At 37.1% G+C, this 15,149-nt stretch overlaps 1 protein-coding gene and 1 long non-coding RNA gene across 10 annotated transcripts in view; one reads left to right on the top strand and one right to left on the bottom strand.

Annotated features, from left to right (window-relative positions):
- Positions 1 to 15,149, bottom strand: part of EVI5 (ecotropic viral integration site 5) — a 77,990-nt gene that overhangs the window by 18,366 nt on the left and 44,475 nt on the right. For all 9 annotated transcript variants that reach the window (XM_027879991.1, XM_027879992.1, XM_027879993.1 and 6 more), the window contains 2 exons: positions 12,434 to 12,529; positions 3,418 to 3,513 (listed from right to left, as the gene is read on the bottom strand). In XM_027879991.1, coding sequence (XP_027735792.1) covers positions 3,418 to 3,513; positions 12,434 to 12,529 — 192 coding nt within the window. The remainder of the gene's footprint in view (positions 1 to 3,417; positions 3,514 to 12,433; positions 12,530 to 15,149) is intronic.
- Positions 1 to 15,149, top strand: part of LOC114055642 — a 39,418-nt gene that overhangs the window by 22,779 nt on the left and 1,490 nt on the right. The gene's annotated exons all lie outside the window — the stretch shown is intronic.

Here is a 15,149-nt window from a genome sequence, read left to right as displayed (position 1 = left end):
AAAAGGTGTCTTTTTCTATTTAATTTACATTGTACATTTAATAGGTTTGGGCCTCACCAGTTCAGTTTTGGGTACCATACTACCAGTTTCCAGTATGTGCAGTTTTATTCAACAGGAACACAATCTGGTTTTACTACGGGTAAGTCTTCTTATAATATTAATTGAAGACTGACTGTAGCATTATTTTTCCTGGATGAGTAAAAGCAACTGAAATTTATCCTTTAGGCTGCAAGCTGCACTATATTTAAGACACGTGCAAAATTCTGAGCTCTGAAGAAGATGACCAAAATTAAAATTTCTTTTAAAAAGTTTTGTTTATACTTTTAAAAGCTTCCAACCAATTGCCCTTCGTAATTTGAGTCCATTGATTAATCATCTGAAATCATACACAGAGTTCCAATACATAGCTGATTTAGGCCACTACACTGGAACAGCTGAGAGAAATACCTGAACTCTGAGGGTCAAACTTTTCTCTACTTAAAAAGTCACAGCAGCATTTTGCACTGTGCCATAGCAAACACTTCCTAGTGGAGACAATTCAACTTTAGGCAGTGGGCAGTACTAACAACTCTCTTTGCTGTCCCTGTTAGTGTTCCTCACTGATATTCTAGGTTTGCCCTGTCTCTGGCTACCACCCTTGCTTCCAGACACTGATGGAACAAGTAGACCTTTCACCAGAACCCTGCAATTAGGATGGATTATGCTGCTGCAGCATGCATATCACAGGGTAGAATTAAAGTACGTAACTCCTCCAGGTTCTGCTGATACAGAAACACGTATGAGATTGCTGGCAAAGACACAAAACCAGTGTTTATCCAAAGGCCAGAATATGGACTTAGTCTGCAGTTACTTGTATTCAATATAGGATTTGGTCATTATTTTGTTCCATCCTTCAGATGGAGAACCTGCAACTCTTCTGGTGTAAACATCTGTAAATATGCAGTACTGGAGAGAAAAAAAGGTTAAAAAAGGAGAATCAACGTTGATGGCCATACCAGAATATTTAATCTTGTTTCACACGTACCTGTCCCACCACTACCTTAAATTATAACTTTTGCATTAATTAACATTTGCATTTATGCCCAGTTTAAAGTTACAGCATTGCAATATATTAGAAGGTAACCATACAGTCAGTGCTCTGTTCCATTTCCAGTGCCTTTCACATGCTAAGCAGCTGGGAGGTTGTGGTCAGCATGTCACATACACCATCACCCTATCTTCAGGAAGATGAATTTGCAAACGTGTAACGTTTCTTTTAACTTTTGCAGAAGTAGAATCAAAAAGCAGCTAGTCAAAATGCAAAGAACATAGTCATTAATGGACGTATACATGAAGGCCCTTCGGTGCGGATTTAAAGTAGTTGTTGAACTGGCAGTGACTAAATTATTCTAATCCTTACATTAACCAGTTGAGGGCAAACATTTTTGCCTCTTCCTGTAGCTATTTTCTTCAGATTTTGCTTTTTGAGGAAACACTGCAGGAATCACTACTTTCTCTCTTATTTTTTTATTTAAAAACTAGACAAATAGATACATAACAGTAAGGGGGGAAGGGAGGAAAAAAAAGTCATTAGTAAACAAAGACTTCCAGGCTTCAAGAAAGGAAAGATTCAGAATGCTGCCAGGGTAGAACATGTCTACTACATACAGAACTCCATAAAATCATGGAACCACTAAGGTCAGAAAAGACCTGTCAGATTTTGAAGTCAAACTGTTTCTTCTTTCTGTTTAATGTGTCCCAGAATGACTTTGTTCCTGTAGTGTTTACCCAGTTTGGAAATAAAAAACCAAGCCACAACAAAAAGAAACATGGATGAGGAGTGGTCTTCTACATGGAATTACTGAAACTCTGCTATTGTTAAAATTCATGTTCTTCATGGCTGGTATTTTCTTTCAGTCAAATTGAAATGCTAATAACTGTTTGTCTAGGCTGAACTGTTTAATAATCACTGGTATTACTGAGAATTATCACTGTTCTGTGAGCTAATGAACTTTATCTTCATTCCAACCTGTTCATGTTAACTTACACACAAACACGTACAATATTTTCTGCCTTCATGACAACTGAGTTACTCAGCCAGGCATGTAACAAAAGATTGTACTGAGAAGATTATGCAGCAGCTTTCTAACAGTAATGCCACTTTTCCCCCAAAGCAGTGTTTCTTACCTTTTAAACATACACTGAGCAGAAGAAAAAGCCAGTACAGTGCCTTATTTATTCATAATACAAAAATACACTAAATATCTGGCTTCCTGAGAATTCAGCAAGCAACTTTCTTTCTCATAAGGAACAAAGCAAGCTAGTTAGAGTGCTTTAATGGAAAAAGACAGGTTATTGATTTTTAAATCGTTTTTTAAGTGAGCTTAATGATTGGTAAAGGTGCTGGACTGATGGCCCTAGAGACTGTCCTCAATCTACAGCATAGCAATCTATACCCATACACAGCATTCCAAGATCCTCAACTGTATTACAGCTCTCAAGGGATTGATCCTAAAAGGCTGAATCTACTAAGATTGTTATGAAAACGCTATCTACACTTAAAGAAAGTGTGTATTTATTTAACAAAAGCAAAAAGGCAACAAACAAACAATTTTGTGGAATTGCTCTATGATACTATGGTTTTAAGTAACACTGTCAGCTGTGTATTAGAAGGCTATTCAAACAGAAGCAGGTTATCATACAAAGATGACTGGGCATTTTGCACACAGCGTAGTGTTAGCTAAAGACATTTCTTCACAATGCAGGATGAAGTGAAATGAGCCAGTGTGTCGTAGTTACATAAGCCATCTCGGTTTCAAGACTTTCTGATCTTTTTAACTAACAGAAAGTTACTACAACTATTGGAGTAAGGAAGTTTGAAGACAGAAATTTCATAGGTTGAAGGTTTTGGCAGTTTAAAATCTTAAAAATCTGTTAACTGATATTAAGCAAGCATCCTTTTCTTTTTTTAAGCAATCTCAGGATAGTACCACAAAATCCATCCTTGCAACAGCAAGAACCAGAAAATCTACACACGGACTCTTCTACTTGAACAAATGCAGTATAGTTTCTAACTAGAGTAGCCTCAATAGTTGTAGCAAATAAAGACATAAAGGGGTTTATTTTCATATACACAGCTCCAAATGCAGTCAGTGCAACGCAAATATGATCAACTCATGAAATTACGGAGAAAAATGAAGGCAGAACATAAATGCTGATCTCATTTTAATGTCAAATCATGTAACTAAACAGTTTTTGTTCTTTTACATCCCAGGGGAAAGATTCACGTATAGGAGTTTTATTGCATTCATTTTAAAATAATGTACTTGGGTAAAATCAGGTACTGAAAATGCAATAACTGTTAAATACGCAAAACCTGCTACAGGTGAAAGGACAAAAGGTACAAGTGCTGAGAGACTGTAGTATTTTATCACTTACCTCATGATGCAGCTCAGCTATCTGATCTTTCAGTTCTCTGATGTACTGGTTAGAATCAGATTTATTAAGCTGCCCTTGAATTTTTCCTTCTTCTTTCTGTTTTGGTTAAAAAAAGGAATCATATTCAAATTACTCAAAGATCTACACTATTAAAAACCTTATTTTAACTGTCTGCATATTTTTGTCACAAACAGATGCTAGCCCCAGACACCATCGAGCACTTTCATTTGGTTGAAGTTAGAGCAGGCACCTGGAGGTGACAGTGGCTCAGAGCAGGCTGACTCTCTCAGTACTAACAGGCAGGATTCTATGCAGGAGCACGAAGAACAAACAGCCTCACAGGTGGAATTCACATCCTACGTACGCGAGGTTGCATATTTGTTTTAATAAACCCAATTCACACACACACACAAATACTAATATTATCAAAATTACTAATAGTTCCTGTCTTAAATAGTTAAAATTATTCTACTACTCTAAACGACTATGTCACCATATACTATAGTATCAAAAAGCATCAGTAAAGCAAAGTGTTAGCACAATTAGAACATAGGTGTCATAGCCCTTTTAAAACAGAAGTGTAATAAGCAGCTGAGCTCAGTTGAAACTGGGTGCACAAGAGGACATGAAACAGATGTTCCCAGGTTCAGTCAGTATAAACTAACAGCAGAAGCAGTAACATTTAGCGGGTTGGTTTTGGCACTGCACAAATAGCTGAAAGCTGTTTGTGTATACCATATGGGAATTGCACACTTTCATTATATTTAAATTATTTTATTGTTACTTTTTATTCCAGAAATAACACTGTAAAGTTAATACAGATATTACATGTATACATAATCGGACATGTATATTTGCCCATGGAAGAACTGACTCTTGCTTCCATCAGCTGGAGCTGAACATAGAGCATAAACCTGGCTTGCAAGATCCTCATTTTTAGTGAAAGGCGAGTAAGTTTCAGTTTTCCTTTCAGAACTACAGATTTTGTAGAGCTGGCAATTCACAAAAATGTATTTAGCACAAAAAAAAAGGGAACCCTGCAATATCATTTTCTACATACATACTTTAAAAAAGGTCATGCAGTAACTTCCTCTTGAAACATTCAAAATGCTAGAGATCAGAAGCTGATCCTTTTAATTGGTTGCAACAGAAATTACATACTTCGAATTAAATAAGCCCATGTTCTAAAAGCTACCAAGTCTGTCTACAGTGGATAAATTGGAAGGATGACATAGAAAAAATTAGGGACAAGGTATCAGTCATATTCACAGCTGCTGTTCATCTCTGAGCAATAGAAAAGATATACTTTATTTTAAAAAAGAAAAGTAGACTAAGTTGATCCTGCTGTTGTCTTTTAGAGACACTCATGCAGGTGCAGTAGCAAACCACTGAAAAATATGCAGGGGTCAGTCACAATCGCATTAAAATATATTTTAATGTTTACCAAAATCATCTAATTTAGAGAATAATAAGACATCTGAAAGGTTACATATTTCAGATAAACAAAAAAATTTCAAAGCTTTATCTGTCAGATTATGATTAAGCTACCCAACATTCTTTAAAACTGTGAGAAAAGATTAATATTTCTCATCAATACATACATTTTCATACAAGTACAAAATATTACCATGATCTGACAAATTGTTTCTAGTGACATTTCACATTATAAAATAACCTGAACTTAATGCAAATAATTCCCACTTCTGATGAGTATTTGTTAATAAAAGGCAAATTTTAATGTGAGGAACTTAAATTTAGTAGTAATAGTCTTTAACAGTATTTTTTCATTAGGGCAGCTTGACAGAATTCAAAAAGAAAAATTGTTGTCAGGAAAAACTTCAACATAGCAGTTCCTTTTAATGTGACCAAAACCAATATTAACAGCTTTTCCTGCTATCTGTTGGTATCTGTCACTAAGAAACTTTCCTCTCAAAAATTCTGCTGTTCTAGGTTTGCTTCTCAAGATTACCCTGGATTATATGACATTATCTATTACTTCCTGATTATCAAAAAACTTATTTCTTACTGTTTTTATCAAGTGATCTTAATATCATCCTAGAATCTCTTTTAGGGAGAGTATCGTATCTTTTAAGGTCAGTATATGTGCATCTTGAGATCCAGAACTGCAAAGCAAACCCTATATTCTACCCCCATGCAGGTTAGATTCCCACTTGTACACCATGATTCTAGATGACACTAGAACAGTGCCAGAACACAGCTAACATGTCACTGTGAATGGTGAAAACCCCAGGGACCACAAGCAAACTCATGCTCCAAAACAATTATCAACTCACATGGAAACCGCACAAATAATTTTATGTTCATGTTTCATGAGTAGCTTAATCAAAGCTTGAGCAGCTTCAGCTTGGATAACACTATGTTACATAATTCCTAATGATCATCTAATCCAGCTGCCTGACCAATTCAGGCTGACCAAGTTAAAGCCTGTTAGGGGCATTGTCCAAATGCCTGACAGGCTTGGGGCATCGACCGCCTCTAGGAAGCCTGTTTGACCACCCTCTGGTAAAGAAATGCTTCCTTATGTCCAATCTGAACCTCTCCTAGTGCAACTTTGACCCATTCCCACATGTCCTATCACTGAATACCTGGGCTAAGAGGTCAGCACCTCCCAGTGCCCCTCAGGAAGCTGGCCATCCCTCAGCCTCCTTTGCTGCAAACTAAACAAGGCCAACATCTCTGGCCACTCCTCACAGGGCTCTTCACAGCCCTTTCACCAGCTTTGTTGCCCTCATCTGAACACGTTCAAGGACCTTCACATCCTTCTGAAAAGTGGGGCCCAGAACTGCACACAGTACTCCTGGTGAGGCCACACCATTAGACAGTCCCACTGACAAGAAAAATTAAATTGCTTTCACATAGCTTAATTTCATTTAATGCTTCCTATTGTAGTAGGAACAGGACGTTTCACTCTGCACTGTTTTTACACTGTGCTTGAATAGTTTTGTACTACTGTGCTTGAGCAGCTTTGTACTTCTGAGGAAAGCACTCAGATCAACTGCATGGGTTCAAAACAATGTTAAGACTCCACTTAAAATTTAGAAGTCTTTAAGGTACGAACATTGCACCTTTTAAAAGGAAAGAGCATAAACAATTAGTAATATTTCTTCATGCTTTATTTTTTAAAATCTAGAATTATAGACATAGGATGTGGGGTGCTTTTTTTTTTTTTTTTGAGGCGGAGCACTATTATAGAAAATCTGTATTTGGAGAGGTCATGACACTAAGAATAGCTGATCTCTAGGCAAACAATAGCCATTTTAAATTTAAAACTAAAATATGGAGAAAAAGATAACATAAGCAAAGCGTGAGTATTATCAGAATTGCAAGACAGTGAAAGCTAGCCAATTTTAGAATCTAGGAACTTGTTTAAAACACCCTGCAGTTATATGTGAACGAATCTCTCTACATGCACAACCCACTGGGGTGCTGCTTCTGCATATCGGCACTGCTGCAGTGCCCATGTCCTCTTCCCAGAAAGGTTTTTAGAAATGTAATGCAAATTGGTGTTACATTGTAATAAAGATGCTTCATATCAGTTTCACTGCTTTGGAGAATTGATAACTCCTCCCAGTCTTACAGTCTCTTCCAACAGACCAGCTCCACCTGCACTAACAGGGTGAGAAAACCCTGTATCAGGGAAACAAACACCCTGTCAGCCAGATCCCACCTCTGCTCAGGTGATAGGTGCTTCTAACAGTGTACACAGCAGAACACAATCCAATCCCCTGCCCCACAGGTTGTGTATATAGTGGGAGCAGCACGGGCAGTGAAGCAGGAAATGAGCTCTATAGATCAAAAACCCCCATTGCTAAAACACAACTCAGGCCCCTTCACAGTTTTGGAAGTTCTCACCTCTGTCATCCTGCTGTGAAATACTAGAGTGACTGTACTTCTGCACATACAAGAGTTACACCGAGAGCTCCTGAGAAGAAAAATCTGTACCCCAAAAATTTCCTTCTTAGAATCAGGAAAAATTCTGCCCCCCAAAAAAATATCTGCTGAGAATCATGCTTTTCATCTCATACTTCAATCCTCCTTTATCTGGCTTTCCAGGAGAAAAATATCTTCCAAAGAAGCAGCATTTAGTCTGAAACACCTGATGCCTACTAAGAACTACTGAGCACGTGGAGACCTTTCAGACTCAATCAGCAGACCAGCACGTATAGCTGGCAGCACCAGAGTGCAAGGACGCTGCTTCAAAGAGTGCTGTTTTAAAATACCCCAAACCATGAGTGTATAATGCCCTCCCAAAATCAAGTTTAGTACTCATGATAAAAAAAGGGTTCAGACAACAAATAAATAAATCACTGGAAATCACCTGAAAAACACTGAAGGGTTTAAGCCTGCTTTTGCTGCTCAACCAAAGACATGAAAGATCAATGTAATCTAATTTCAGTTGCAGATGTCTTATCCCAAGAGGAGCAAAAGGACAAAGTTTTATAAAACACTCAGTTATCACATCAGAATAGGAAAATAAATACACATCAGTGAGAAATATGCCATTTTAAATAATAAGCATTCTAGGGTTGTTTTCACTTTATTAACTGTAAACTTAAAACAACAGAAAAACAAACAAACAAACAAAAAGGTTTTATAGGTAGTTGAAATCCAGGCACACTAGAGAGTTGCTGTTCCTAAGATGACAGTGTATCATCTTTACTAAAAATGGTTGGAAGATGTTTCCCTAACATCCTTGATTTTTTCTGATATAGAAATATTTACTTGATAGCACCTTGCCTCAGCCTCTTTTCAGGGGAGACTTTAAAATTCTTACTCTGGGGCAAAAGATACTGCATTAAAAATGTAAATGAAGTATATTCAGAAGGGTAAATGTGGTAACTAGTGTCCTTTCAGTGACTTCACAGTGACTCATTCTAGACTTTCAAAAAACACATCACTAACATCACACACCACTATTGATAAGAGTAAAAAAAAGGTTTCCTGTAATTTGAAAAGATGGAAACAATTTCTTTACTCAACAGTCAGTACTTGGAAAAGTTATTAAACAGAGGTCATAGAAAGGCTTCAGTCTAACGAAATGGTGCTAAAAGTTTAAACTGTGGGGGAGATTACTAGCACAATCATGGATTTCCTTTACAGTTGCTCTCAAAGCAGCTTTGACATGGCTAGAGATAGGGTAAATGTGACAAAATTCTCTGAATCTGCCAGGAAACACAGCAGGAGGAAGTGATGTTACCGCCTGTCCAGATCAACCTAACTAAAAGAAGAATGAGTTCTTATGGATATTTTTTGTTTTAAGATTACTCAGATGTAAAACCATTTTTTTATATTACAAGTATGCTCTATACCTCCCAACCCAAACCAGCCATGGATAATTTTAAGAGGAGAGTACAAGTTACCAGCCTGAACAGAAATGGAGGGAGAGGGATTACGCTGCCCCACTCTGCTTCCTCGGCCTGCCTACACTTGCACTGGCCTAATGCTCCGTACCCTGAGCCAGCTGAGTGACTGTAGCTTGCAACTGATTTAACCTTGCTGAATTTTTCTGTTCTTCTTCTTTCAACTATTGCAGGGAAAGCCTTTAAACAAACAAACCAAACAAATCCAAAACACCACCGATGGACCAACAGGACTGCCTGTAAGTGATCAGAAGGATCACTTGCTAGTTAATAGGTAAGAAATATTTTCGTGCTGCAGTTTGAAGCTGTCAGACCGGTTCAGCTGAAAACTAGACTAGCTTCCTGAGGAAGCAAACGTGAACCTTTGCTGATTGACTATAAACGTAGAGGGAGACAATGTCCATTCCTTAGCCCTGGCTCTTTACATCTTACAAAAGGGTGGGACAAACAATTGGAGCACGTATAACCTGACCAGAACAAGCCACTTCGTCACAGAGTGTGAACAGGTATGTGCAGTGTAAGTTAAACTTCAGGTATACTTCAGTTCTGTGTTATTTTTGCTAAGGCATGACTCAGAATATCTGTCATGTATTAGACAACTCATTGCACTTCAGTATATTTGCACAGAAATTTAAAAGCTCAGCATCGTGAACTGAATGCTCAACCAAGATAAGATGGCAATAGAATATATTAAAAAATAACTTCCTAATATCACAATAAACTAACAACTTGCTGCAGAATTACATCTACTGTTGAATGATAGTTCTCTCTCCTTCTCTGCCATTATTAGTAACCAAAACTAAGAGTGACCCATAAACTGTGATTTAAATCTAGCATTTGTGTGTGTAACGTCAGATCAGTTCTTATGTGGGAGTTGTGATACTCTGTGTTACAAATTTAACACCAGTGTCTTGCACCTACACCTACATGAACATTTAAAAGAAAACCACACAGTTCAGGTTAAGCATCGCTATGGACCATGTGGACATAGCAATGAATCCCTAAAGCTTCTTAGGAAAGCCCCACCCTGCTCAAAAAAAGGGAAGGTTATGAGGTAGGTTAACTTCCTCCTTCATTTTTATCAGCTTTGAAATAACGTAGCAAGCAGATCTATTTGTGGTGCTCTGTTCACCTCTACTTTAAGACTGACACCTACACTCCAAGACTACCGACATGAATCCATGGTATTAAATACTGCATTTCAAATCATCAAGGCAAGTCCTGATTAAAAGGCTGGCTGCTCCTCTCATCAGGTCACAGCAAGTGCAGCAACAAGCTGAACAGAAGATAATGGGAGGGGGTTTTTTCTCCAATGAGAGAGAAGTTATTTAGATTTTTACTTTCCTTAAAAAGTAGCTTTTGTTTAAGCTCTATTATCAATTGCATGTTTTACAGTTTATAAGCTTTGGGAGTTCAGGCTTTCCAACTCCATTATGTTTTTTTGGCGCAGGTGTTTCAAAGGCTTTTGAACATGAGTACACAAAAAGGAAGTTTAGATCATAAGTTTCATATTTGCTGGCAAAACACACTAGTCAAAAGTATCTACTTAGACTCCTTAAAAAAAAAAAAAAAAAAGGAAAGAAAAAACCCCAGAAAAATCTATCATAGTCCAATAAAAGCCTTTCAGGTCATGTCTACAGTGTTAAAAATAAGTGACTTAACATTAGAGGAACTTATTTCTCCTAAATCACTTTGGTTTTAAACATAAGGTTCACACTCAAAATCTGTATTTGACAACTGAAGAAGTTATCTTCCATGCTTATGTAAGTTTGAGATCAGTAGTTCACCAAAAACCTAACAGGGCAAATGAGAAACACGAACCCCAGCCACAGAATGATCTCATACTCCACACTGTATACAAAGCCACTCATTTGTGAAGAAAATCCAGAATTTTACTAAGATCAAGAAATCATTAACAGGTGATAATCTGAGAACACTATAAAGATTGAGACTTGAAATGCACTTTAGTAGGAAACAAAAAAAAACCTAGAATAATAAAAACAAATAAAAATTGCATCCTACAAAGTAGTTAATCGTGAAAAGGAAGGAGAGGTGATGTGGACCATCAACTCAACATGAGACAGTGCAATATCACAGCAAAACAGGGGCAGTGTAATCTTTGTATTTATTAACCAGTCATGAAACAATGTTTCTATACTTCTTTATCTCTCACACCAAGGTATTATAAAAATCTGCATGCAATTCTTGTATCTATAACTTGAGCAAAATATGGAAAGGGAATAGGAAAGAGCTGTAAAATGATGGAGCATGGATGGTTTGATCAGTCAAACAACAGAAAACCAAGTTAGATGTATTTACATTACAAAATGAATACAATTCTAATTGTGTGACAGCTACTAGGAAAAAAACAACTGATCATTAGGGGATTCACCATTTGCTAAGATTCCGACTACTTTTTGGGAGACCTGTATGAGTCAAATAAGGGAAGGAGGATGGCATTTGAAGTCTGTGCTAAAGTAAGTATAATGCAGAGTGAGTATTGACTTCTCACCTACAAAATCACATCATTTGAAGTAACCTTTAAACTTCCATCCCCCTCTGTTTTTTAGTAAAATGTTAACAAGAATAGAAGATTGACCTAAACTCAGATATTCTTTTGTTATCTTACAAAATGATAAATGATTCATATACAATGCTTACTGCATTTCTAGTGTACTGATCACAGTATTATATGATTAAAAGAAATTATTGCTTTTTCTTTTAATAAATTTCATGTCTGCTGCGAGGAAATGCAGCGAAAATTCTTTATGCAAGCTCAGCGAAATTTAGTTGTATATTCCAAATACAAAGAGATGAAAAAGATACAACTAGCTGAGAAATCATCACCTCAAATGAAAGCTTTCAGAGGGAGGAAAGACAATAGCAATACCAGTTTTTAAAAAAAGTAAACTAGAGAGTAACTAGCTTGTAATTTAGGAATAATAATCAAGAAAACCTTTGCTACAGAATTCAGACAGGACAACAGTACATGCATATAGAAAGGTCAGACTACAGTAAGACATCATGATTTCTCCAAGCCAAGAAAATGCAAAGAACAGTAATTTCTGTTCCAAGTTCCTGAGACAAGTAAAGCTCCAAAAGGAACTGAAAGCGTAAGGAACAGCACAGAGGCCAAAGGATGCACCTTCAGATCCTATAGTGATGTGGTAGCAGTAAACATTTCTGGTTTCAAGATTTACATAAAGGGAGCAAGAGTTTTACAATAAATCCTCCCATCCTGGTCATAGCAGAAGAATAAGCATAGGAAAAAAGTGGTTGCTGAAATCAAAATGTTAGCATCATTTTTGGACAGAGAATGTTTCCAACCTCATCTATTCTTTGGTAGAAAGTACAAATTACAAGAAAAAAACCAAAACAGAAGTCAGAGTTAAAAAGAGTGTTGCCACTAAGATGGTACTTGTACAGAAGTAATTATTAACAGCTCACAAGTATGCACATAAGGTAGATTTAAGGCTTTGCTTGCACAGGAATTCAACGATATAGCATTATACTTGGCAAAACAGTGCCTTGTATTCTCAGTATGTTAATAAGGAAAGAAAATGGAGGCAAAGAAACCCATGAAGTACAAATCCTAATCAGCATCAAGTTACACATTTAATGCCATCACTTGTTACCTGGATTTCTAATTCAGCAATGTGCTGCTGGAGTTCTGCCACAGCTGCAATGCGGTCTGCCTCACGGAGCCGAACTGCCATCACTTCTTCTTTGCTCTGGAAGAAGGACAGATGCAAGCTAACAAATACCAGTTTCAGCTGATTAACAACTGTGCACTGCTTTTACCCAAAATTATAAGAAAACTGCTCTGCACTACTGTGCAAACTACCACTATTCCAAAGAACCCAAATTTATTAACCCCTAGAGTTGTGTAATAATCTAATTAAATTCTATATAAAAAAACCCCACCTCTGCAGTTTTGAAAACTTGCTCTTATCAGTTTTCAGGTCTAGTAAACAGCTGTCTTGTTTTCCAGAAATGTTATATTGTAAATTCAGAAAAAGCATCAACATAATAAAACAGCTTCAGCTTTTGACTTTATATATAAAGAAACAGCAAAGCTACAAAAGAGTTACTTATCTTATAATTTCCCTTGTCTAAAAAATAAAAAAAACCCACAAAAATAAATATATTCTAAACCTCATTTAGTCCAGCTATCTTAAATCACAGTGCACAACAAAGCTTAGAATAAAATACTAACGCACATAACCTACAATCAGCTCCCCACAGTAAGTTTAACCTGTAAGTCCGTCTATAAATGATAGGCAGTCTGAGCTTGGACAAGAGAGAAGGAAACATGAAACATCCTTATTCCTGTTTTATGAGGCAAGTCCTCAAGACATCAGAGCACAAAACAACTAATATTGTATTTTCAGCAGCCCAGTACAACCACAGAGAGAAAGCAGTGCTAGATAGTGAGCAATACTGTCAGCTAGAAAGCAAATAACTCTGGGGAAGAGAGGCTAGGCTCAAGGACACCTACTTTTATGGCAGACTGGTGTAACTAAACTGTAGTTACTATAAATCAGTGCCAGCATTTCAGTTATTTTAACGTGTGCTTCATACTAACAGTACTGATCCCCCATCGTTAGACAGGATGGTTGAGACCAAATTGAACATATCAAAGCTTTTCTCAGTAGCCACTTGAAAACATGCTGTTTGTTTGGGTTTTTTTTAAAGATTACTGTAACAGAGGTATATAATCTACAGGATCCAATTAACAGTATTTGTAATCAGTGGAGCCCATTTCAGAGAAATCCATCGCGTGCTAGCCAAAGTTTAGCCATCCTTGCTAAATTCTGTTGCATCATTGCTCAAATGAAGCCAAACCGACATGTCCACAGGATTGCATGTATTTAACTGAAAGCTGAAGGACAGACTCTGGTATCTGACATGAGTCAATAGTGTTGCTGTAGATGGCACTGATGCTTTATCTCTGCAACAGAGCATGTTCTCAGATACCACAGAACTTGATATGGTGGTAGGAAGGACAAGACTGGGGTGGGGGCACAAATCTTATGTTGTAAATTCTTTTGCAAAACTGATTAGAAAGATTAGTGTTGAGAAGAAACAATCTGAAATTGAGTCCTTGCTGTAGAAGCAGTAGTCAGATAAAAAGGGAAAAGCACAACAGTACACACCAGTGGCAAAAAACAGTTGTCCTACAGGTGGTATGAGATGCAACTTGCTACAAAAATTATAACTTCTGCTTATGCATTTCAAGTTATTTTTTAAAAGAAAAATACAAGCTCCTGAAATAACATACCAGTTCTTTAGAAGTAGAAATATTGCTACCTAGCTGGGATGTACTGACAAAAATAGAATTAGAGCATGATTTCAGATGACTTGAAACAAAAGGAAGAAAAAAAATACACATCAGTTACTAATGGAATCAGGAATAACAAACTTGCAAGACTTAAAGAAAAGGGAGGTGGAACTTTTAAAAGTGTTTAGTGCTACAAAAACTTAATACTTGTCTGTATTGCTCCATGACATTATCTGAAAGATTACTGAAACTTTCTTCATCAGTTTTTAATATAACGTTGTTATAATAGCAACATATTAAATAGCTGTATTTCATGTATTTACACAGCAGCACTGTCTTTTCAAATCAACCCACCTGTTATCTGCATTTCACAAAATCCCCAGATGGTTGGGGTTGGAGGGCACCTCTAGAGATCACCCAGTCCAACCCCTGCTAAAGCAGGTTCACCTGCAGCAGCTTGCACAGAATTGCATCCAGGTGGGTTGTGAGTAACTCCAGAGAGGGAGACTCCACAACCTCTCTGGGCAGTCAGTATTTCAGACCAAATCTAAGGTGGCAGCAACACTGTTTAGTAAAGGTACAGACACTGAACCTACTTGTAGAAGACCTGTAGGTACAAGTCTGCTGTTACTGCTGGAGGCCAGCCCTTCACACCTGCAACATATTCCTTACACTGTAGTCACAGGACACGCTGGTCTCTTGTGACACCTAATATTAAAAATGCCAGTAATATTGCAAGCTTTTGCCCTGAGAAGCACAACCAAGTTTCTCTTTCTACTTTTAACTTCAGGATTTTTTTTCCTTTCAATTCACTTTAACATTAAAATTTCTTTTTCATCACATAGTGAAATAACCCAAGCATGAATTGTCTTCATTCACTGGTACAGAAGCGGGGAGACAGGAACCTAAAGTAATCTCTTCTATAATAAAAATAAGGAAAAATACTTTACATTAATCTTAGATTTACTAAAAATCACGCTTCCAGTAATTTGAGTATGGAGAAGGGACAAGAAACAGAGTGACATTCCTTACAAATCAAAAGTGGCTTTTTGTATTCCCTTTTCCATTTT

The sequence above is a fragment of the Empidonax traillii genome, unplaced genomic scaffold (genome assembly GCF_003031625.1).
Source record: "Empidonax traillii isolate 1590-97213 ecotype Southwest subspecies unplaced genomic scaffold, ASM303162v1 scaffold62:size2133460, whole genome shotgun sequence".
Lineage (NCBI taxonomy): Eukaryota > Metazoa > Chordata > Aves > Passeriformes > Tyrannidae > Empidonax > Empidonax traillii.
This window is presented reverse-complemented; position numbering and strand designations above follow the sequence as displayed.